This window comes from Mustelus asterias, unplaced genomic scaffold, assembly GCF_964213995.1.
Source record: "Mustelus asterias unplaced genomic scaffold, sMusAst1.hap1.1 HAP1_SCAFFOLD_1275, whole genome shotgun sequence".
In the NCBI taxonomy this organism is placed as follows: Eukaryota; Metazoa; Chordata; class Chondrichthyes; order Carcharhiniformes; family Triakidae; genus Mustelus; species Mustelus asterias.
Window position 1 is genome coordinate 4,300 of NW_027591220.1, and position 21,328 is coordinate 25,627.

Consider the following 21,328-nt stretch of genomic DNA (forward strand, 5'->3'; position numbering starts at 1 on the left):
TCTATGCCGGTTCTCTGCAGAGCGATGCAGCCAGTCCCTGCCCGTCCCGCTCCATCTCCCCGTGGCCGTGCAGGTTAAGTGCCAACCTGGTGTTTCTCTGGGACGATTGATGGTTTTACGCTTCCACCTCCCTCGGGCAGACAGCTCGCAAGGTCGATGCTGTTCACTCACATTCCGTCTGCTCCTCGCGGATTCGAACCCTTCATCCTTGAACCATCGGCTAAGGGGAGCAGCTTTCCCTGTCTACCTTTATCCACGCCTGTCACAATCATGTGCGCTTTTACCAGGCCGCCTTTCAATCACCTTTGCTCCAAGGAGAACAGCTGCCAGCTTTTCCAAGCTAACTTTGTAGCTAGGATCCCTCACAGAATCCCTACAGTGCAGAAGGAGGCCACCCGGCCCATCGAGTCTGTGCTGACTTCACAAAACACCATCTTCACCCCCACCATATCCCCCGTAACCCTAAGCATGGCTAATCCCCCTAATCTACACATCTTGGGACACTAATAGGCAATTTACCATGACCAATCCACCTAACCTTCAGATCTTTGGACTGTGGGAGGAAACCGGAGCACCCGGAGGAAACCCACGCAGACACGGGGAGAACATGCAGACTCCACACAGACACTGACCCGAGGCTGGCATCAAACCAGGTCTGTGAGGCAGCAGTGTTAACCACTGTGCCACCTCTAGAAGCATCCTGGTAAGTCTCTTCTGCACCCTCTCAAGGCCCTTGACATCCATCCTAAAGTGTGACGAGCAAAAGTGGGTGCAATGTTCGAGTTGGGGCCTAACCAGAGCTGTCGAAAGGTTCAGTATAATCTCCCTGACCAATGCCTCTATCCACAAAGACCAGAATCCCACCTGCTTTGCTAAGTACTATCTCGGTGTGGCCCCTCTCTCGGTATGTCCTGGGAGTGTTTGATGGGGACAGTGTCGAGGGAGCTTTACTCTGTATCTAACCCCGTGCTGTACCTGTCCTGGGAGTGTTTGATGGGGACAGTGTCGAGGGAGCTTTACTCTGTATCGAACCCCGTGCTGTACCTGTCCTGGGAGTGTTTGATGGGGACAGTGAAGAGAGAGCTTTACTCTGTATCTAACCCCGTGCTGTACCTGTCCTGGGAGTGTTTGATGGGGACAGTGTAGAGAGAGCTTTACTCTGTATGGTTGACCAGAATGGTTGACGAGGGAAGGGCCGTGGATGTCGTCTATATGGACTTTAGTAAAGCGTTTGACAAAGTCCCTCATGGTAGGCTGGTGAAAAAGGTTGGATCTCATGGGATAAAGGGGGAGGTGGCTAGATGGGTGGAGAACTGGCTTGGTCACAGAAGACAGAGGGTGGTAGTGGAAGGGTCTTTTTCCGGCTGGAGGCCTGTGACTAGTGGTGTTCCGCAGGGCTCTGTATTGGGACCTCTGGTGTTTGTGATTTATATAAACGACCTGGAAGAAGGTGTAACTGGGGTGATCAGTAAGTTTGCGGACGACACAAAATTGGCAGGACTTGCAGATAGTGAAGAGCATTGTCAGAAGCTACAGAAGGATATAGATAGGCTGGAAATTTGGGCAAAGAAATGGCAGATGGAGTTCAATCCTGATAAATGCGAAGTGATGCATTTTGGTAGAAATAATGTAGGGAGGAGCTATACGATAAATGGCAGAACCATAAAGGATGTAGATACACAGAGGGACCTGGGTGTGAAAGTCCACAGATCCTTGAAGGTAACATCACAGGTGGAGAAGGTGGTGAAGAAGGCATATGGCATGCTTGCCTTTATAGGACGGGGCATAGAGTATAAAAGTTGGGTTTGATGTTGCAGATGTATAGAACGTTGGTTCGGCCGCATTTGGAATACTGCGTCCAGTTCTGGTCGCCACACTACCAGAAGGACGTGGAGGCTTTGGAGAGAGTACAGAGGAGGTTTACCAGGATGTTGCCTGATATGGAGGGGCTTAGTTATGAGGAGAGATTGGGTAAACTGGGGTTGTTCTACCTGGAAAGACGGAGGATGAGGGGAGACTTAATAGAGGTGTATAAAATTATGAAAGGCACAGATAGGGTGAACGGTGGGAAGCTTTTCCCCAGGTCGGTGGTGACGTTCACGAAGGGGTCATAGGTTCAAGGTGAAGGGAGGGGGGAGGTTTAACACAGATATCAGAAGGACATATTTTACACAGAGGGTGGTGGGGGCCTGGAATGCGCTGCCAGGCAAGGTGGTGGAGGCAGACACACTGGGAACGTTTAAGACTTATCTAGATAGCCATATGAACGGAGTGGGAATGGAGGGATACAAAAGAATGGTCTAGTTGGACCAGGGAGCGGCACGGGCTTGGAGGGCCGAAGGGCCTGTTCCTGTGCTGTTTTGTTCTTTGTTGTATCTAACCCTGTGCTGTACCTGTCCTGGGAGTGTTTGATGGGGACAGTGTAGAGGGAGCTTTACTCTGTATCTAACCCTGTGCTGTACCTGTCCTGGGAGTGTTTGATGGGGACAGTGTAGAGGGAGCTTTACTCTGTATCTAACCCCGTGCTGTACCTGTCCTGGGAGGGTTTGATGGGAACAGTGTAGAGGGAGCTTTACTCTGTATCTAACCCCGTGCTGTACCTGTCCTGGGAATGTTTGATGGGGACAGTGTAGAGGGAGCTTTACTCTGTATCTAACCCCGTGCTGTACCTGTCCTGGGAGTGTTTGATGGGGACAGTGTAGAGGGAGCTTTACTCTGTATCTAACCCCGTGCTGTACCTGTCCTGGGAGTGTTTGATGGGGACAGTGTAGAGGGAGCTTTACTCTGTATCTAACCCCGTGCTGTACCTGTCCTGGGAGTGTTTGATGGGGACAGTGTAGAGGGAGCTTTACTCTGTATCTAACCCTGTGCTGTACCTGTCCTGGGAGTGTTTGATGGGGACAGTGTAGAGGGAGCTTTACTCTGTATCGAACCCTGTGCTGTACCTGTCCTGGGAGTGTTTGATGGGGACAGTGCAGAGGGAGCTTTACTCTGTATCTAACCCTGTGCTGTACCTGTCCTGGGAGTGTTTGATGGGGACAGTGTAGAGGGAGCTTTACTCTGTATCTAACCCCGTGCTGTAACTGTCCTGGGAGGGGTTGATGGGAACAGTGTAGAGGGAGCTTTACTCTGTATCTAACCCCGTGCTGTCCCTGTCCTGGGAATGTTTGATGGGGACAGTGTAGAGGGAGCTTTACTCTGTATCTAACCCCGTGCTGTACCTGTCCTGGGAGTGTTTGATGGGGACAGTGTAGAGGGAGCTTTACTCTGTATCTAACCCCGTGCTGTACCTGTCCTGGCAGTGTTTGACGGGGACAGTGTAGAGGGAGCTTTACTCTGTATCTAACCCCGTGCTGTACCTGTCCTGGGAGTGTTTGATGGGGACAGTGTAGAGGGAGCTTTACTCTGTATCTAACCCCGTGCTGTACCTGTCCTGGCAGTGTTTGATGGGGACAGTGTAGAGGGAGCTTTACTCTGTATCTAACCCCGTGCTGTACCTGTCCTGGGAGTGTTTGATGGGGACAGTGTAGAGGGAGCTTTACTCTGTATCTAACCCCGTGCTGTACCTGTCCTGGGAGTGTTTGATGGGGACAGTGTAGAGGGAGCTTTACTCTGTATCTAACCCCGTGCTGTACCTGTCCTGGGAGTGTTTGATGGGGACAGTGTAGAGGGAGCTTTACTCTGTATCTAACCCCGTGCTGTACCTGTCCTGGGAGTGTTTGATGGGGACAGTGTAGAGGGAGTTTTACTCTGTATCTAACCCCATGCTGTACCTGTCCTGGGAATGTTTGGTGGGGACAGCGTAGATGGTTTTTTTTACATTCCTTTTGGGTTTTACACTGTTCGGTATTTATGATGGATGTTGTTATAGTGTCTCTGCCAACAGAACCTTGTATTTTTCAAGCGTTGACCTGCATTTCCCACAGGAAGCGAGGAACACATATCGGAAAATCCTGTCGGAGTCTGCGAGGAAATTAAATGCCCAGGGTTCCGACCTCGGCAACTGCATTGAGAAGGCGCGGCCTTACTATGAGGCTCGACGGCAGGCAAAGGAGGTGAGTCTGAAAATCTGCAGTTGCTCTGCCAGTTCCTGCGCTGGGGGGATGGGTGTTTCTCTGCCTGTTGCTATGGGGGGGTGGATGTTTCTCCACCTGTTGCTATCGGGGGGGGGGGGGTGTTTCTCTGCCTGTTGCTATGGGAAGTGGGTGTTGCTCTGCCTGTTGCTATGGGGGGTCGGTGTTGCTATTGGGGGGGGGGCAATTGTTGCTCTGCCTGTTGCTATGGGGGAATGGGTGTTGCTCTGCCTGTTGCTGGGGGGGGGGGGGAAGATGGGTGTTGCTTTGCTTGTTGCTATGGGGGATGGGTGCTGCTTTGCTTGTTGCTATGGGGGATGGGTGCTACTCTGCCTGTTGTTAAGGGTGGGTGAGCCTTGCTCTGCCTGTTGCTATGGGAGTGGCGGATGCTGCTCTGCCTGTTGCTATGGGGAGTAGGTTTTGCTTTGCCTGTTGCTATGGGTGGGGTGGGTGTTGCTCTGCCTGTTGCTATGGGGAAATGGGTGTTGCTCTGCCTGTTGCTATGGGGGGGGGGCGAGGGTGCTGCTCTGCCTGTTGTTATGGGGGGGGTGGGTGGGTGTTGCTCTGCCTGTTGCTATGGGGGAATGGGTGTTTCTCTGCCTGTTAATGCTGCAGCAACAGTTTTCCTTCATTCACATCACCCTGCCTATCACCATTAAGAGGGCCCAGGTCGTTCTTGCCTCTATTTGTGATCACTCGGATGTTTGTACGCGGTGACGTGAGCCCCTGTCCCGCCCATGAATGCTGACAACCGTTCGCCAAATGTCAGAGGGTCGCCCACCATCAACGGGCCAATAATATGGGGAGAGTCACCACCTTCGGGAGGGAGGCCGTGTCCACCTGTCTGTGTGGGTATGTGTCTGTGAGCGCACGGGTGTTTAAATATCTATTACTGAGTTGGATAATCAGCCATGATCACACTCCTGTTTTGTAGCTGTATGGGGCTGCGGGGAAAGGCAGGGTGGGGCGCTGGGGGCTATTGGGGGCGGGGAGTGCTCTGAGCAGTGAAGCAAGAACCCACACGTTGTTTGGGGGGGGGGCGCCGCGGTTCGTACCCTGTTTGCCCAAACACACGGCGATGCCTCCAACTGCTGTGCCAGCCTCCACAGAGAGTAGGGTTTGAGCTGCGAATGGTGCAAGGTCTCACCGTCTCTTCCCTTGTGTCGAAGGCGCAGCAGGAAACTCAGAAGGCCGCCCTGCGTTACGAGAGAGCGGTCAGTATGCACAATGCTGCCCGTGAGATGGTCTACGTGGCTGAGCAGGGGCTAATGGCAGACCGGAACCGCCTGGACCCCACCTGGCAGGAGATGCTGAACCACGCCACTTCGAAGGTAACCGCGCTGGGGGTCTCGCTGTGTGATGGAGCGAGCGCTGGGGGTCTCGCTGTGTGTGAGGGGGAGCGTGCGCTGGGGGTCTCACTGTGTGTGATGGGGAGAGTGCGCTGGGGGTCTCGCTGTGTGTGATGGGGAGAGTGCGCTGGGGGTCTCGCTGTGTGAGGCGGAGAGTGCGCTGGGGGTCTCGCTGTGTGTGATGGGGAGAGTGCGCTGGGGGTCTCGCTGTGTGTGAGGCGGGGAGTGCGCTGGGGGTCTCGCTGTGTGTGATGGGGAGAGTGCGCTGGGGGTCTCGCTGTGTGTGAGGGGGAGCGAGCGCTGGGGGTCTCGCTGTGTGTGAGGCGGAGAGTGCGCTGGGGGTCTCGCTGTGTGTGAGGTGGAGAGTGCCCTGGGGGTCTCGCTGTGTGTGATGGGGAGAGTGCGCTGGGGGTCTCGCTGTGTGTGATGGGGAGAGTGCGCTGGGGGTCTCGCTGTGTGTGAGGGGGAGCGAGCACTGGGGGTCTCGCTGTGTGTGATGGGGAGAGTGCGCTGGGGGTCTCGCTGTGTGAGGGGGAGTGTGCGCTGGGGGTCTCGCTGTGTGACAGGGAGAGTGCGCTGGGGGTCTCGCTGTGTGACGGGGAGAGTGCGCTGGGGGTCTCGCTGTGTGTGATGGGGAGAGTGCGCTGGGGTCTCACTGTGTGTGAGGGGGAGTGTGCGCTGGGGGTCTCGCTGTGTGACGGGGAGAGTGCGCTGGGGGTCTCGCTGTGTGACGGGGAGAGTGCGCTGGGGGTCTCGCTGTGTGTGAGGGGGAGTGTGCGCTGGGGGTCTCGCTGTGTGACGGGGAGAGTGCGCTGGGGATCTCGCTGTGTGACGGGGAGAGTGCGCTGGGGGTCTCGCTGTGTGACGGGGAGAGTGCGCTGGGGGTCTCGCTGTGTGATGGGGAGAGTGCGCTGGGGGTCTCGCTGTGTGTGAGGTGGAGAGTGCGCTGGGGGTCTCGCTGTGTGTGATGGGGAGAGTGCGCTGGGGGTCTCGCTGTGTGTGATGGGGAGAGTGCGCTGGGGGTCTCGCTGTGTGATGGGGAGAGTGCGCTGGGGGTCTCGCTGTGTGTGAGGCGGAGAGTGTGCTGGGGGTCTCGCTGTGTGAGGCGGAGAGTGCGCTGGGGGTCTCGCTGTGTGTGATGGGGAGAGTGCGCTGGGGGTCTCGCTGTGTGATGGGGAGAGTGTGCTGGGGGTCTCGCTGTGTGATGGGGAGAGTGCGCTGGGGGTCTCGCTGTGTGTGATGGGGAGAGTGCGCTGGGGGTCTCGCTGTGTGTGATGTGGAGAGTGCGCTGGGGGTCTCGCTGTGTGATGGGGAGAGTGCGCTGGGGGTCTCGCTGTGTGTGAGGCGGAGAGTGCGCTGGGGGTCTCGCTGTGTGTGATGGGGAGAGTGTGCTGGGGGTCTGGCTGTGTGTGATGGGGAGAGTGCGCTGGGGGTCTCGCTGTGTGTGATGTGGAGAGTGCGCTGGGGGTCTCGCTGTGTGATGGGGAGAGTGCGCTGGGGGTCTCGCTGTGTGTGAGGCGGAGAGTGCGCTGGGGGTCTCGCTGTGTGTGATGGGGAGCGAGTGCTGGGGGTCTCGCTGTGTGTGATGGGGAGAGTGCGCTGGGGGTCTCGCTGTGTGTGATGGGGAGAGTGCGCTGGGGGTCTCGCTGTGTGTGATGGGGAGAGTGCGCTGGGGGTCTCGCTGTGTGTGATGGGGAGAGTGCGCTGGGGGTCTCGCTGTGTGTGATGGGGAGAGTGCGCTGGGGGTCTCGCTGTGTGTGATGGGGAGAGTGCGCTGGGGGTCTCGCTGTGTGTGAGGCGGAGAGTGCGCTGGGGGTCTCGCTGTGTGTGATGGGGAGAGTGCGCTGGGGGTCTCACTGTGTGTGATGGGGAGAGTGTGCTGGGGGTCTCGCTGTGTGTGATGGGGAGAGTGCGCTGGGGGTCTCGCTGTGTGTGATGGGGAGAGTGCGCTGGGGGTCTCGCTGTGTGTGAGGCGGAGAGTGCGCTGGGGGTCTCGCTGTGTGTGATGGGGAGAGTGCGCTGGGGGTCTCACTGTGTGTGATGGGGAGAGTGCGCTGGGGGTCTCGCTGTGTGTGATGGGGAGAGTGTGCTGGGGGTCTCACTGTGTGTGATGGGGAGAGTGTGCTGGGGGTCTCACTGTGTGTGATGGGGAGAGTGTGCTGGGGGTCTCGCTGTGTGAGGCGGAGAGTGCGCTGGGGGTCTCGCTGTGTGTGAGGTGGAGAGTGCGCTGGGGGTCTCGCTGTGTGTGATGGGGAGAGTGTGCTGGGGGTCTCGCTGTGTGATGGGGAGAGTGTGCTGGGGGTCTCGCTGTGTGAGGCGGAGAGTGCGCTGGGGGTCTCGCTGTGTGTGAGGTGGAGAGTGCGCTGGGGGTCTCGCTGTGTGTGATGGGGAGAGTGTGCTGGGGGTCTCGCTGTGTGATGGGGAGAGTGTGCTGGGGGTCTCGCTGTGTGAGGCGGAGAGTGCGCTGGGGGTCTCGCTGTGTGTGAGGTGGAGAGTGCGCTGGGGGTCTCGCTGTGTGTGATGGGGAGAGTGTGCTGGGGGTCTCGCTGTGTGATGGGGAGAGTGTGCTGGGGGTCTCGCTGTGTGATGGGGAGAGTGCGCTGGGGGTCTCGCTGTGTGAGGCGGAGAGTGCGCTGGGGGTCTCGCTGTGTGTGATGGGGAGAGTGCGCTGGGGGTCTCGCTGTGTGTGATGGGGAGCGAGTGCTGGGGGTCTCGCTGTGTGTGATGGGGAGAGTGCGCTGGGGGTCTCGCTGTGTGTGATGGGGAGAGTGCGCTGGGGGTCTCGCTGTGTGTGATGGGGAGAGTGCGCTGGGGGTCTCGCTGTGTGTGATGGGTAGAGTGCGCTGGGGGTCTCGCTGTGTGTGACGGGGAGAGTGTGCTGGGGGTCTCGCTGTGTGTGAGGGGGAGCGAGCGCTGGGGGTCTCGCTGTGTGTGATGGGGAGAGTGCGCTGGGGGTCTCGCTGTGTGTGATGGGGAGAGTGCGCTGGGGGTCTCGCTGTGTGTAATGGGGAGAGTGCGCTGGGGGTCTCGCTGTGTGACGGGGAGAGTGCGCTGGGGGTCTCGCTGTGTGACGGGGAGAGTGCGCTGGGGGTCTCGCTGTGTGTGACGGGGAGAGTGCGCTGGGGGTCTCGCTGTGTGAGGCGGAGAATGCGCTGGGGGTCTCGCTGTGTGACGGGGAGAGTGCGCTGGGGGTCTCGCTGTGTGACGGGGAGAGTGCGCTGGGGGTCCCTCTGTGTGTGATGGGGAGAGTGCGCTGGGGGTCTCGCTGTGTGTGACGTGGAGAGTGCGCTGGGGGTCTCGCTGTGTGTGATGGGGAGAGTGCGCTGGGGGTCTCGCTGTGTGTGATGGGGAGAGTGCGCTGGGGTTCTCGCTGTGTGTGATGGGGAGAGTGCGCTGGGGGTCTCGCTGTGTGTGATGGGGAGAGTGCGCTGGGGGTCTCGCTGTGTGTGATGGGGAGAGTGTGCTGGGGGTCTCGCTGTGTGTGATGGGGAGAGTGCGCTGGGGGTCTCGCTGTGTGTGACGGGGAGAGTGCGCTGGGGGTCTCGCTGTGTGTGATGGGGAGAGTGCGCTGGGGGTCTCGCTGTGTGTGAGGCGGAGAGTGTGCTGGGGGTCTCGCTGTGTGTGATGGGGAGAGTGCGCTGGGGGTCTCGCTGTGTGTGATGGGGAGAGTGCGCTGGGGGTCTCGCTGTGTGTGATGGGGAGAGTGCGCTGGGGGTCTCGCTGTGTGAGATGGGGAGAGTGCGCTGGGGGTCTCGCTGTGTGTGATGGGGAGAGTGTGCTGGGGGTCTCGCTGTGTGTGATGGGGAGAGTGTGCTGGGGGTCTCGCTGTGTGATGGGGAGAGTGTGCTGGGGGTCTCGCTGTGTGAGGCGGAGAGTGCGCTGGGGGTCTCGCTGTGTGTGAGGTGGAGAGTGCGCTGGGGGTCTCGCTGTGTGTGATGGGGAGAGTGCGCTGGGGGTCTCGCTGTGTGTGAGGGGGAGCGAGCGCTGGGGGTCTCGCTGTGTGTGATGGGGAGAGTGCGCTGGGGGTCTCGCTGTGTGTGATGGGGAGAGTGCGCTGGGGGTCTCGCTGTGTGATGGGGAGAGTGTGCTGGGGGTCTCGCTGTGTGAGGCGGAGCGTGCGCTGGGGGTCTCGCTGTGTGTGATGGGGAGAGTGCGCTGGGGGTCTCGCTGTGTGTGATGGGGAGCGAGTGCTGGGGGTCTCGCTGTGTGTGATGGGGAGAGTGCGCTGGGGGTCTCGCTGTGTGTGATGGGGAGAGTGCGCTGGGGGTCTCGCTGTGTGTGATGGGGAGAGTGCGCTGGGGGTCTCGCTGTGTGTGATGGGGAGAGTGCGCTGGGGGTCTCGCTGTGTGTGACGGGGAGAGTGTGCTGGGGGTCTCGCTGTGTGTGAGGGGGAGCGAGCGCTGGGGGTCTCGCTGTGTGTGACGTGGAGAGTGCGCTGGGGGTCTCGCTGTGTGTGTCGTGGAGAATGCGCTGGGGGTCTCGCTGTGTGTGATGGGGAGAGTGCGCTGGGGGTCTCGCTGTGTGTGATGGGGAGAGTGCGCTGGGGGTCTCGCTGTGTGTGATGGGGAGAGTGCGCTGGGGTCTCGCTGTGTGACGGGCAGAGTGCGCTGGGGGTCTCGCTGTGTGTGAGGGGGAGAGTGCGCTGGGGGTCTCGCTGTGTGTGATGGGGAGAGTGCGCTGGGGGTCTCGCTGTGTGACGGGGAGAGTGCGCTGGGGGTCCCGCTGTGTGTGATGGGGAGAGTGCGCTGGGGGTCTCGCTGTGTGTGACGTGGAGAGTGCGCTGGGGGTCTCGCTGTGTGTGTCGTGGAGAATGCGCTGGGGGTCTCGCTGTGTGTGATGGGGAGAGTGCGCTGGGGGTCTCGCTGTGTGTGATGTGGAGAGTGCGCTGGGGGTCTCGCTGTGTGTGATGGGGAGAGTGCGCTGGGGTCTCGCTGTGTGACGGGCAGAGTGTGCTGGGGGTCTCGCTGTGTGTGATGGGGAGAGTGTGCTGGGGGTCTCGCTGTGTCTGATGGGGAGCGAGCGCTGGGGGTCTCGCTGTGTGTGAGGTGGAGAGTGCGCTGGGGGTCTCGCTGTGTGTGAGGCGGAGAGTGCGCTGGGGGTCTCGCTGTGTGTGATGGGGAGAGTGCGCTGGGGGTCTCGCTGTGTGTGATGGGGAGAGTGTGCTGGGGGTCTCGCTGTGTGAGGTGGAGAGTGCGCTGGGGGTCTCGCTGTGTGTGATGGGGAGAGTGCGCTGGGGGTCTCGTTGTGTGTGAGGCGGAGAGTGCGCTGGGGGTCTCGCCGTGTGTGATGGGGAGAGTGCGCTGGGGGTCTCGCTGTGTGACGGGGAGAGTGCGCTGGGGGTCTCGCTGTGTGTGATGGGGAGAGTGCGCTGGGGGTCTCGCTGTGTGTGAGGCGGAGAGTGCGCTGGGGGTCTCGCTGTGTGTGAGGCGGAGAGTGCGCTGGGGGTCTCGCTGTGTGTGAGGCGGAGAGTGCGCTGGGGGTCTCGCTGTGTGTGAGGTGGAGAGTGCGCTGGGGGTCTCGCTGTGTGAGGGGGAGAGTGCGCTGGGGGTCTCGCTGTGTGTGAGGCGGAGAGTGCGCTGGGGGTCTCGCTGTGTGAGGGGGAGAGTGCGCTGGGGGTCTCGCTGTGTGTGAGGGGGAGAGTGCGCTGGGGGTCTCGCTGTGTGTGAGGTGGAGAGTGCGCTAGGGGTCTCGCTGTGTGTGAGGCGGAGAGTGCGCTGGGGGTCTCGCTGTGTGTGAGGTGGAGAGTGCGCTGGGGGTCTCGCTGTGTGAGGGGGAGAGTGCGCTGGGGGTCTCGCTGTGTGAGGGGGAGAGTGCGCTGGGGGTCTCGCTGTGTGTGAGGCGGGGAGTGCGCTGGGGGTCTCGCTGTGTGTGATGGGGAGAGTGCGCTGGGGCTCTCACTGTGTGAGGGGGAGAGTGCGCTGGGGGTCTCGCTGTGTGTGATGGGGAGAGTGCGCTGGGGTCTCGCTGTGTGTGATGGGGAGTGTGCGCTGGGGGTCTCACTGTGTGAGGGGGAGAGTGCGCTGGGGGTCTCACTGTGTGAGGGGGAGAGTGCGCTGGGGGTCTCGCTGTGTGTGATGGGGAGAGTGCGCTGGGGGTCTCGCTGTGTGTGATGGGGAGAGTGCGCTGGGGGTCTCGCTGTGTGTGATGGGGAGAGTGCGCTGGGGGTCTCGCTGTGTGTGAGGCGGAGAGTGCGCTGGGGTCTCGCTGTGTGTGAGGCGGAGAGTGCGCTGGGGTCTCGCTGTGTGTGATGGGGAGACTGCGCTGGGGGTCTCGCTGTGTGTGACGTGGAGAGTGCGCTGGTGGTCTCGCTGTGTGTGATGGGGAGAGTGCGCTGGGGGTCTCGCTGTGTGTGATAGGGAGAGTGCGCTGGGGGTCTCGCTGTGTGTGATGGGGAGAGTGCGCTGGGGGTCTCGCTGTGTGCGATGGGGAGAGTGCGCTGGGGGTCTCGCTGTGTGTGATGGGGAGAGTGCGCTGGGGGTCTCGCTGTGTGAGGCGGAGAGTGCGCTGGGGGTCTCGCTGTGTGTGATGGGGAGAGTGCGCTGGGGGTCTCGCTGTGTGTGATGGGGAGAGTGCGCTGGGGGTCTCGCTGTGTGTGATGGGGAGAGTGCGCTGGGGGTCTCGCTGTGTGTGAGGCGGAGAGTGCGCTGGGGGTCTCGCTGTGTGTGATGGGGAGAGTGCGCTGGGGGTCTCGCTGTGTGTGATGGGGAGAGTGCGCTGGGGGTCTCGCTGTGTGATGGGGAGAGTGCGCTGGGGTCTCGCTGTGTGTGATGGGGAGAGTGCGCTGGGGGTCTCGCTGTGTGTGATGGGGAGAGTGCGCTGGGGGTCTCGCTGTGTGACGGGGAGAGTGCGCTGGGGGTCTCGCTGTGTGTGAGGCGGAGAGTGCGCTGGGGGTCTCGCTGTGTGAGGTGGAGAGTGCGCTGGGGGTCTCGCTGTGTGTGATGGGGAGAGTGCGCTGGGGGTCTCGTTGTGTGTGAGGCGGAGAGTGCGCTGGGGGTCTCGCCGTGTGTGATGGGGAGAGTGCGCTGGGGGTCTCGCTGTGTGACGGGGAGAGTGCGCTGGGGGTCTCGCTGTGTGTGATGGGGAGAGTGCGCTGGGGGTCTCGCTGTGTGTGAGGCGGAGAGTGCGCTGGGGGTCTCGCTGTGTGTGAGGCGGAGAGTGCGCTGGGGGTCTCGCTGTGTGTGAGGCGGAGAGTGCGCTGGGGGTCTCGCTGTGTGTGAGGTGGAGAGTGCGCTGGGGGTCTCGCTGTGTGAGGGGGAGAGTGCGCTGGGGGTCTCGCTGTGTGTGAGGCGGAGAGTGCGCTGGGGGTCTCGCTGTGTGAGGGGGAGAGTGCGCTGGGGGTCTCGCTGTGTGAGGGGGAGAGTGCGCTGGGGGTCTCGCTGTGTGTGAGGGGGAGAGTGCGCTGGGGGTCTCGCTGTGTGTGAGGTGGAGAGTGCGCTAGGGGTCTCGCTGTGTGTGAGGCGGAGAGTGCGCTGGGGGTCTCGCTGTGTGTGAGGTGGAGAGTGCGCTGGGGGTCTCGCTGTGTGAGGGGGAGAGTGCGCTGGGGGTCTCGCTGTGTGAGGGGGAGAGTGCGCTGGGGGTCTCGCTGTGTGTGAGGCGGGGAGTGCGCTGGGGGTCTCGCTGTGTGTGATGGGGAGAGTGCGCTGGGGGTCTCACTGTGTGAGGGGGAGAGTGCGCTGGGGGTCTCGCTGTGTGTGATGGGGAGAGTGCGCTGGGGTCTCGCTGTGTGTGATGGGGAGTGTGCGCTGGGGGTCTCACTGTGTGAGGGGGAGAGTGCGCTGGGGGTCTCACTGTGTGAGGGGGAGAGTGCGCTGGGGGTCTCGCTGTGTGTGATGGGGAGAGTGCGCTGGGGGTCTCGCTGTGTGTGATGGGGAGAGTGCGCTGGGGGTCTCGCTGTGTGTGAGGCGGAGAGTGCGCTGGGGTCTCGCTGTGTGTGAGGCGGAGAGTGCGCTGGGGTCTCGCTGTGTGTGATGGGGAGAGTGCGCTGGGGGTCTCGCTGTGTGTGACGTGGAGAGTGCGCTGGTGGTCTCGCTGTGTGTGATGGGGAGAGTGCGCTGGGGGTCTCGCTGTGTGTGATAGGGAGAGTGCGCTGGGGGTCTCGCTGTGTGTGATGGGGAGAGTGCGCTGGGGGTCTCGCTGTGTGCGATGGGGAGAGTGCGCTGGGGGTCTCGCTGTGTGTGATGGGGAGAGTGCGCTGGGGGTCTCGCTGTGTGAGGCGGAGAGTGCGCTGGGGGTCTCGCTGTGTGTGATGGGGAGAGTGCGCTGGGGGTCTCGCTGTGTGTGATGGGGAGAGTGCGCTGGGGGTCTCGCTGTGTGTGATGGGGAGAGTGCGCTGGGGGTCTCGCTGTGTGTGAGGCGGAGAGTGCGCTGGGGGTCTCGCTGTGTGTGATGGGGAGAGTGCGCTGGGGGTCTCGCTGTGTGTGATGGGGAGAGTGCGCTGGGGGTCTCGCTGTGTGATGGGGAGAGTGCGCTGGGGTCTCGCTGTGTGTGATGGGGAGAGTGCGCTGGGGGTCTCGCTGTGTGTGATGGGGAGAGTGCGCTGGGGGTCTCGCTGTGTGACGGGGAGAGTGCGCTGGGGGTCTCGCTGTGTGTGAGGCGGAGAGTGCGCTGGGGGTCTCGCTGTGTGAGGTGGAGAGTGCGCTGGGGGTCTCGCTGTGTGTGATGGGGAGAGTGCGCTGGGGGTCTCGTTGTGTGTGAGGCGGAGAGTGCGCTGGGGGTCTCGCCGTGTGTGATGGGGAGAGTGCGCTGGGGGTCTCGCTGTGTGACGGGGAGAGTGCGCTGGGGGTCTCGCTGTGTGTGATGGGGAGAGTGCGCTGGGGGTCTCGCTGTGTGTGAGGCGGAGAGTGCGCTGGGGGTCTCGCTGTGTGTGAGGCGGAGAGTGCGCTGGGGGTCTCGCTGTGTGTGAGGCGGAGAGTGCGCTGGGGGTCTCGCTGTGTGTGAGGTGGAGAGTGCGCTGGGGGTCTCGCTGTGTGAGGGGGAGAGTGCGCTGGGGGTCTCGCTGTGTGTGAGGCGGAGAGTGCGCTGGGGGTCTCGCTGTGTGAGGGGGAGAGTGCGCTGGGGGTCTCGCTGTGTGTGAGGGGGAGAGTGCGCTGGGGGTCTCGCTGTGTGTGAGGTGGAGAGTGCGCTAGGGGTCTCGCTGTGTGTGAGGCGGAGAGTGCGCTGGGGGTCTCGCTGTGTGTGAGGTGGAGAGTGCGCTGGGGGTCTCGCTGTGTGAGGGGGAGTGTGCGCTGGGGGTCTCGCTGTGTGTGAGGCGGGGAGTGCGCTGGGGGTCTCGCTGTGTGTGATGGGGAGAGTGCGCTGGGGGTCTCACTGTGTGAGGGGGAGAGTGCGCTGGGGGTCTCGCTGTGTGTGATGGGGAGAGTGCGCTGGGGTCTCGCTGTGTGTGATGGGGAGTGTGCGCTGGGGGTCTCACTGTGTGAGGGGGAAGAGTGCGCTGGGGGTCTCACTGTGTGAGGGGGAGAGTGCGCTGGGGGTCTCACTGTGTGAGGGGGAGAGTGCGCTGGGGGTCTCGCTGTGTGTGATGGGGAGAGTGCGCTGGGGGTCTCGCTGTGTGTGATGGGGAGAGTGCGCTGGGGGTCTCGCTGTGTGTGATGGGGAGCGAGCGCTGGGGGTCTCGCTGTGTGTGAGGCGGAGAGTGCGCTGGGGGTCTCGCTGTGTGTGACGTGGAGAGTGCGCTGGTGGTCTCGCTGTGTGTGATGGGGAGAGTGCGCTGGGGGTCTCGCTGTGTGTGATGGGGAGAGTGGCGCTGGGGGTCTCGCTGTGTGTGATAGGGAGAGTGCGCTGGGGGTCTCGCTGTGTGTGATGGGGAGAGTGCGCTGGGGGTCTCGCTGTGTGCGATGGGGAGAGTGCGCTGGGGGTCTCGCTGTGTGTGATGGGGAGAGTGCGCTGGGGGTCTCGCTGTGTGAGGCGGAGAGTGCGCTGGGGGTCTCGCTGTGTGTGATGGGGAGAGTGCGCTGGGGGTCTCGCTGTGTGTGATGGGGAGAGTGCGCTGGGGGTCTCGCTGTGTGTGATGGGGAGAGTGCGCTGGGGGTCTCGCTGTGTGTGATGGGGAGAGTGCGCTGGGGGTCTCGCTGTGTGCGACGGGGAGAGTGCGCTGGGGGTCTCGCTGTGTGAGGGGGAGAGTGGCGCTGGGGGTCTCGCTGTGTGTGAGGCGGAGAGTGCGCTGGGGGTCTCGCTGTGTGTGATGGGGAGAGTGCGCTGGGGGTCTCGCTGTGTGTGAGGCGGGGAGTGCGCTGGGGGTCTCGCTGTGTGTGATGGGCAGAGTGCGCTGGGGGTGCAGTGCTGTGGCTGAGGGATTTCCTAAGCGGTTGTTTCTTTGCTGACCGCTGTTGTTTTGCTGTGCGTCCCCAGGTAAACGAGGCGGAGGAGGAGCGTCTACGCAGTGAGCGGGAACATCAACGAGTCACACAGATGTGTCAGGAAGCTGAGGGCCGCGTGCAGGAGCTGCAGAAGTCCCTCAAGAGGGTCATCATCAAATCCAAACCCTACTTCGAACTCAAAGCTCAGTTCAACCAGATTCTGGAGGTACCGTGTGGTATTTGTCCATTATACAGAGATCATACACCGAGTCAGACTGGGTGCAGGGGTGTTGGATTGTACACTGACTGGGTGTTGGATTGTACACTGACTGGGTGTTGGATTGTACACTGACTGGGTGTTGGATTGTACACTGACTGGGTGTTGGATTGTACACTGACTGGGTGTTGGATTGTACACAGACTGGGTGTTGGATTGTACACAGACTGGGTGTTGGATTGTACACAGACTGGGTGTTGGATTGTACACAGACTGGGTGTTGGATTGTACACTGACTGGGTGTTGGATTGTACACAGACTGGGTGTTGGATTGTACACAGACTGGGTGTTGGATTGTACACAGACTGGGTGTTGGATTGTACACTGACTGGGTGTTGGATTGTACACAGACTGGGTGTTGGATTGTACACAGACTGGGTGTTGGATTGTACACTGACTGGGTGTTGGATTGTACACTGACTGGGTGTTGGATTGTACACTGACTGGGTGTTGGATTGTACACTGACTGGGTGTTGGATTGTACACTGACTGGGTGTTGGATTGTACACTGACTGGGTGTTGGATTGTACACTGACTGGGTGTTGGATTGTACACTGACTGGGTGTTGGATTGTACACTGACTGGGTGTTGGATTGTACACTGACTGGGTGTTGGATTGTACACTGACTGGGTGTTGGATTGTACACTGACTGGGTGTTGGATTGTACACTGACTGGGTGTTGGATTGTACACTGACTGGGTGAGGGGGTGTTGGAAAGATGGAAACATGGACAATAGGTGCACGAATGGGCCACTCTATATGATCATGGCCAATCCTCTATCTTGATGCTATACTCTCGCTCTCTCCCTTTACCCATTAACACTAGTCTAGCAATCTATCTATTTCCTTTTTAAGTATATTCAATGACTTAACCTCCATGGCTTTCTGTGGTAGAGAATTCCACAGGAAACAACATCTCTGCATCCAGTCTGTCCAGCCCTATCAGAATTTTATGTTTTAGTGAGATCCCCTCATTTTTTAAACTCCAGTGAATACAGGCCCAGTTGACCCAATCTCTCCTTTATGACAATCCTGACACCCCAGGAATCAGTCTGGTGAGCCTTTACTGTATTCATGAGAACTAGGAGCAGGAGTACGCCATCTGGCCCCTCGAGCCTGCTCCGCCATTCAATAAGTTCATGGCTGATCTTTTCGTGGGCTCAGTTCCACTTACCCGCCCACTCACCATAACCCTTTACTGTTCAAAAATCTATCTATCCTTGCCTTAAAAACATTCAATGAGGTAGCCTCAACTGCTTCACTGGGCAGGGAATTCCACAGATTCACAACTCTTTGTGTGAAGAAGTTCCTCCTCAACTCAGTCCTAAATCTGCTCCCTCTTATTTTGAGGCTATTCCCCCTAGTTCTAGTTTCACCCACCACTGGAAACAACTTCCCTACTTCTACATTATCTATTCCCTTTATAATCTTATCTGTTTCTATAAGATCTCCCCTCATCCTTCTGAATTCCAATGAGTATAGTCCCAGTCTACTCAGTCTCTCCTCATAAGCCAACTCTCTCAACTCCAGAATCAACCTAGTGAATCTCCTCTGCACCCCCTCTTTCTTAGATAAGGAGACCAAAACTACATACAATGCTCCAGGTGTGGTCTCACCAAGGCCCTGTACAGCTGCAGTACGATATCCTTCTTCCTCTACTCAAATCCTCTTGCAATGAAGGCCAAAGAAAATAAAGATGCAAGTTGAAGATTCAGACAAGGAGATTTAGGGACAGTTTGGCATGGTAATCCGTTTGCCTTGCTCGCTGCCTGCTGCACCTCATGCTGGCTTTCAGTGACTGGTGTACAAGGACACCCAGGTCACTTTGTACGTTGGCATTGCCCAATCTATCACCATTTAAACAGTGCTCTGCCTTTCTGTTACCCTTTTAGACGTTGGTGTGATCTAATGTCGCCACCCTTTTCCCATCCTGCCCACAGGAACACAAGGCCAAGGTGACGGCTCTGGAGAAACAGGTGTCGCAGTCCAAGACCAAGTACTCGGTCGCTCTGAGGAACCTGGAGCAGATCAGCGAGCAGATCCACGCCCGCCGGCTGCAGCGCCTGGGCTGCCGCCGGGCCTCTCCGGTGGGGGCGGAGGCCCACCCGGCCTACCTGGAGGAGGAGCGGGGCTTGGCCGCGGTGGACAAGGCTTCGGCCCTCACCCCGCTGGGGGCAGAGGGCCCGCCCTCCGACACCATGTCAGTGCTCAGCTTCCAGACCATCGCCTCGGACCTGCAGAAGTTCGACTCGGTCGAGCACCTGGAGGAGCTGTCGGACGCCCTGAGCCTGGACAGCGACGACCTGAGCCGGGACGCGGACAGGATAAGGAGGCCCTCCTCCTTCTTCTTCAAGCATCATCGCAGTGTCAGCTTGTAGGGCTGTGAGTGGTTAACCAAAGGGGGGAGGGAGCCTGGGTGACTACTACTGCACCCACCCATCAATAAGTACACTTGTACATAACAGCTCGGACAGAGAGAGAAACACCACCGCCCAAACCCCTTCAAGTTGTTCCCCCCCAGAGCTGCTTGGCCTTGTACCAGAGCTATGGCCCAAAACCAGAATACTGCTTGCCAAAGATGGATTCCAGTGTTAAGGGATCGTACCAATGGTGAGGGGTGCGGGGGGGGAGGGGTGGTGCTGGTGTACAAATCAATGCAGAGCTCGGGGTTGTAGAAATGGAGAATCCATTGAGTGCATTTCCCGCCCTCCTGTCCCAGTTTGAGTAAGCAGGGGTTCTGTGCAGTTACACAGTGAGTAATCCTTACCCTGCTGAATTAACAGGAATCCTATATGAGTAATCATTATCCTGCTGAATAAACAGGGATCCGGTACACTTATAGTAAGTAATCCTTATCCTGCTGAATAAATGGGAAACCTATACACAGTGAGTAATCCTTACCCTGCTGAATAAACAGGGATCCTATACACAGTGAGTAATCCTTACCCTGCTGAATAAATGGGGATCTGGTACAGTTATAGTAAATCATCCTTACCCTGCTGAATAAACAAGGATTCAATGCTGTTATAGTGAGTAATCTTTATCCTGCTGAATAAATATGGACTCTGTACAGTTATAGTAAATCATTACCCTGCTGAATAAACAGGGACTCTGTACAGTTCATATTGAGTAATCCTTACCCTGCTGAATAAACATGAACTTTGTACAGTTCGTGAGTAATCCTCGCCAGGCTGAGAAAACGCGAACTCCATATAATTACACAGTGAATCATCCTTGCCCTGCTGATTAAGAATGTACTCTGTAAAGTTTATGAGTAATCCTTATCTGCCTGTATTAACCAGAACCATCCACAGTCACGGTGTAATCGTTACCTTGCTGAATGAACCTGGACTCCGTATAGTGTTCCGTTTAACTAGTTCCTACCTCTGCAGATACCTGTGAGGCTCCCGCATCATCTTACACTCAAAGTCTTCAGACTGGATACCTGGGTTGGCAGTCGCTATTTGTGTTGCAACAGCTGGAGAGGGATTGGGTGGGACAGTGGGTCAGACACTGTCCTTTCCCCCTCTGGGACTGGGTGGGACAGTGGGTCAGACACTGTCCTTTCCCCCTCTGGGACTGGGTGGGACAGTGGGTCAGACACTATATCTCTGATGACTGGGATAACTGGAATGCTCCCACAAATAGTGCCGTAAACACAGCTCCCTGGCCTGAATGATTTGCTGTTCTCAGCTAGACCAGTGCTGCAGGATTTGGGGTGAAGTGCTGCAGAGCACCTGGATTCAGGAGACGGGGATAAATCAGCCAGGCTTTCCCCAGCTCCGTATCTTCGCCCGGATGAATCAGCCAGCATTCACATCTCCGACTGGCGACCCTTCTCACGGTGCGCCAGGCTGGGCAGACGTGGGATTGGGCTCTGCTGTGTGTTGTGATCACCCGCCCCCCCCCCCGTTCGCCTCCAGCCATCATTCACTCAGTTGCAAGGCAAGAGTGGCCACATTGGCGAGGAGGGAGTCCCAAGGCCTGGCATCCCAAAACCTGCATCCCAACCCATGCCTCTCCTCACCACCCCCACCCCCGCCCACCCTACCCCAGTCAGGGAGTTGGTCCTCTCAAGGGAACAAACCTCTAACAGAGAAGAGTTTTTATCTTTAGAGTTTGAAAGTTTCAGTCCTGCCTGCTTTCTCCCACTGCCTGCTTTCAATGGCAGGGACCATGACTCCCACAGCCGCCTGGCACTGCCCGTACGATGGACCTGACCCTCTGTGAGGCAGGTCAAATGACTGCGTCAGTGCCTGCGTATCTCAGTCATATTTATAACAAACTTGTTTTTATATCTGTACACAACATTGTGTGTGTGGGTGTGTGTGTGTGTGTATGCGTGTGATAATGCAGACTTCAGAATAAAATTGGGAGGGTTTGTTTGCCTTTGGTATCGATTCATTTATCTTCAGTGATGTTTTTCAGTCACGGACAAGCAAACTCTTCAATAAAAGAAACAAAATCTCCTTTCAATTCTCCCCCCACCTCGCTCTCGCTGCCTCTTGCTTCTTCCTCCGAAACCAAAATCCTTGTTGGGTCAGAATGGGGAAAAAAGCTTATTTATTTAAGTTTAGTGACATAGGAATTAGGAGCAGAGGTTGGCAAATTGAGCTCTACGAGCCTGCTCCGACACTCAGTCAGATTATGGTTGATCTCTCTGTCTCTCTCTGGTCTCAAATCCACCTTCCCACCTGTTCCCCAATATCCCTTTATCCCTTTTTAAAAATTAGAAATATATCTGCTTCTGGAAACCATTCAGTCATTCAGACTCCACCGCGCTCTGGGGCAGCGAGTTCCACAATTCACCACTCTGCGAGGAGTTTATTTATTATTGTCACAAGTAATCTTACATTAACACTGCAATGAAGTTACTGCGAAAATCCCCTAGTCGGTACACTGAGGAAGACTTCAGCACGGCCAATGCACCTAACCAGCACGTCTTTTGGACCATAACCTATTTCGTCCCTACTTCCCCAAATTTAGCCCAAGTGGCTGGGGTGGGGGGGAGGGGGTGGGGCGGGATTTCCACAGGATTGGGTGGAAGGTCACTTTGTTTCCCCCACCCAATCTTGCTTTCCATTGACTTCATCGGAGAATAGCAGGAGAGCATGTCAACCCAAACAGGTACGGTTCCCGAAGGCCGATTTGGGTTAAAATGAGTCCTTTTTTCACCCAGTGTGTGTGGGTTTTTTTCAGTATTTCACAGGATGTGGACGTCTCTGGCATTTGTTACCCACCCCTAATTGCCCTTCAACTGAGTGATTTGCTAGGGCTATTTCAGAGGGAGTAGTTAAGAGTCAACCGCATTGCTGCTGTGAGTTTGGAGTCAC

At 58.5% G+C, this 21,328-nt stretch overlaps 1 protein-coding gene across 3 annotated transcripts; it reads left to right on the forward strand.

The window, feature by feature from the left end:
• The first annotated feature begins 566 nt into the window (after positions 1–566).
• Positions 567–20,390, forward strand: LOC144488075 (SH3 domain-binding protein 5-like). Of its 3 annotated transcripts, none has more exons than XM_078206101.1 (5): positions 567–703; positions 3,931–4,055; positions 5,243–5,404; positions 15,770–15,943; positions 17,936–20,390. In XM_078206101.1, the coding sequence occupies exons 3-5, from the start codon at positions 5,294–5,296 to the stop codon at positions 18,371–18,373; spliced, it is 723 nt and encodes a 240-aa protein (XP_078062227.1). In that variant the 5' UTR covers positions 567–703; positions 3,931–4,055; positions 5,243–5,293; the 3' UTR covers positions 18,374–20,390. The 3 variants fall into 3 exon arrangements, with proteins under 3 accessions (XP_078062227.1, XP_078062226.1, XP_078062228.1); XM_078206100.1 differs by having other exon boundaries at positions 576–703; positions 3,927–4,055; XM_078206102.1 differs by having other exon boundaries at positions 576–703; positions 3,927–4,055; positions 5,249–5,404.
• The last annotated feature ends 938 nt before the right edge of the window (positions 20,391–21,328 follow it).

Coding starts and splice junctions, on each gene's coding strand:
- LOC144488075 (XM_078206101.1), top strand. CDS start 5,294: ATGCACAATGCTGCCCGTGAGATGGTCTACGTGGCTGAGCAGGGGCTA. Junction 5,405..15,769: donor TGAACCACGCCACTTCGAAG/GTAACCGCGCTG, acceptor GTGCGTCCCCAG/GTAAACGAGGCGGAGGAGGA. Junction 15,944..17,935: donor AGTTCAACCAGATTCTGGAG/GTACCGTGTGGT, acceptor TCCTGCCCACAG/GAACACAAGGCCAAGGTGAC.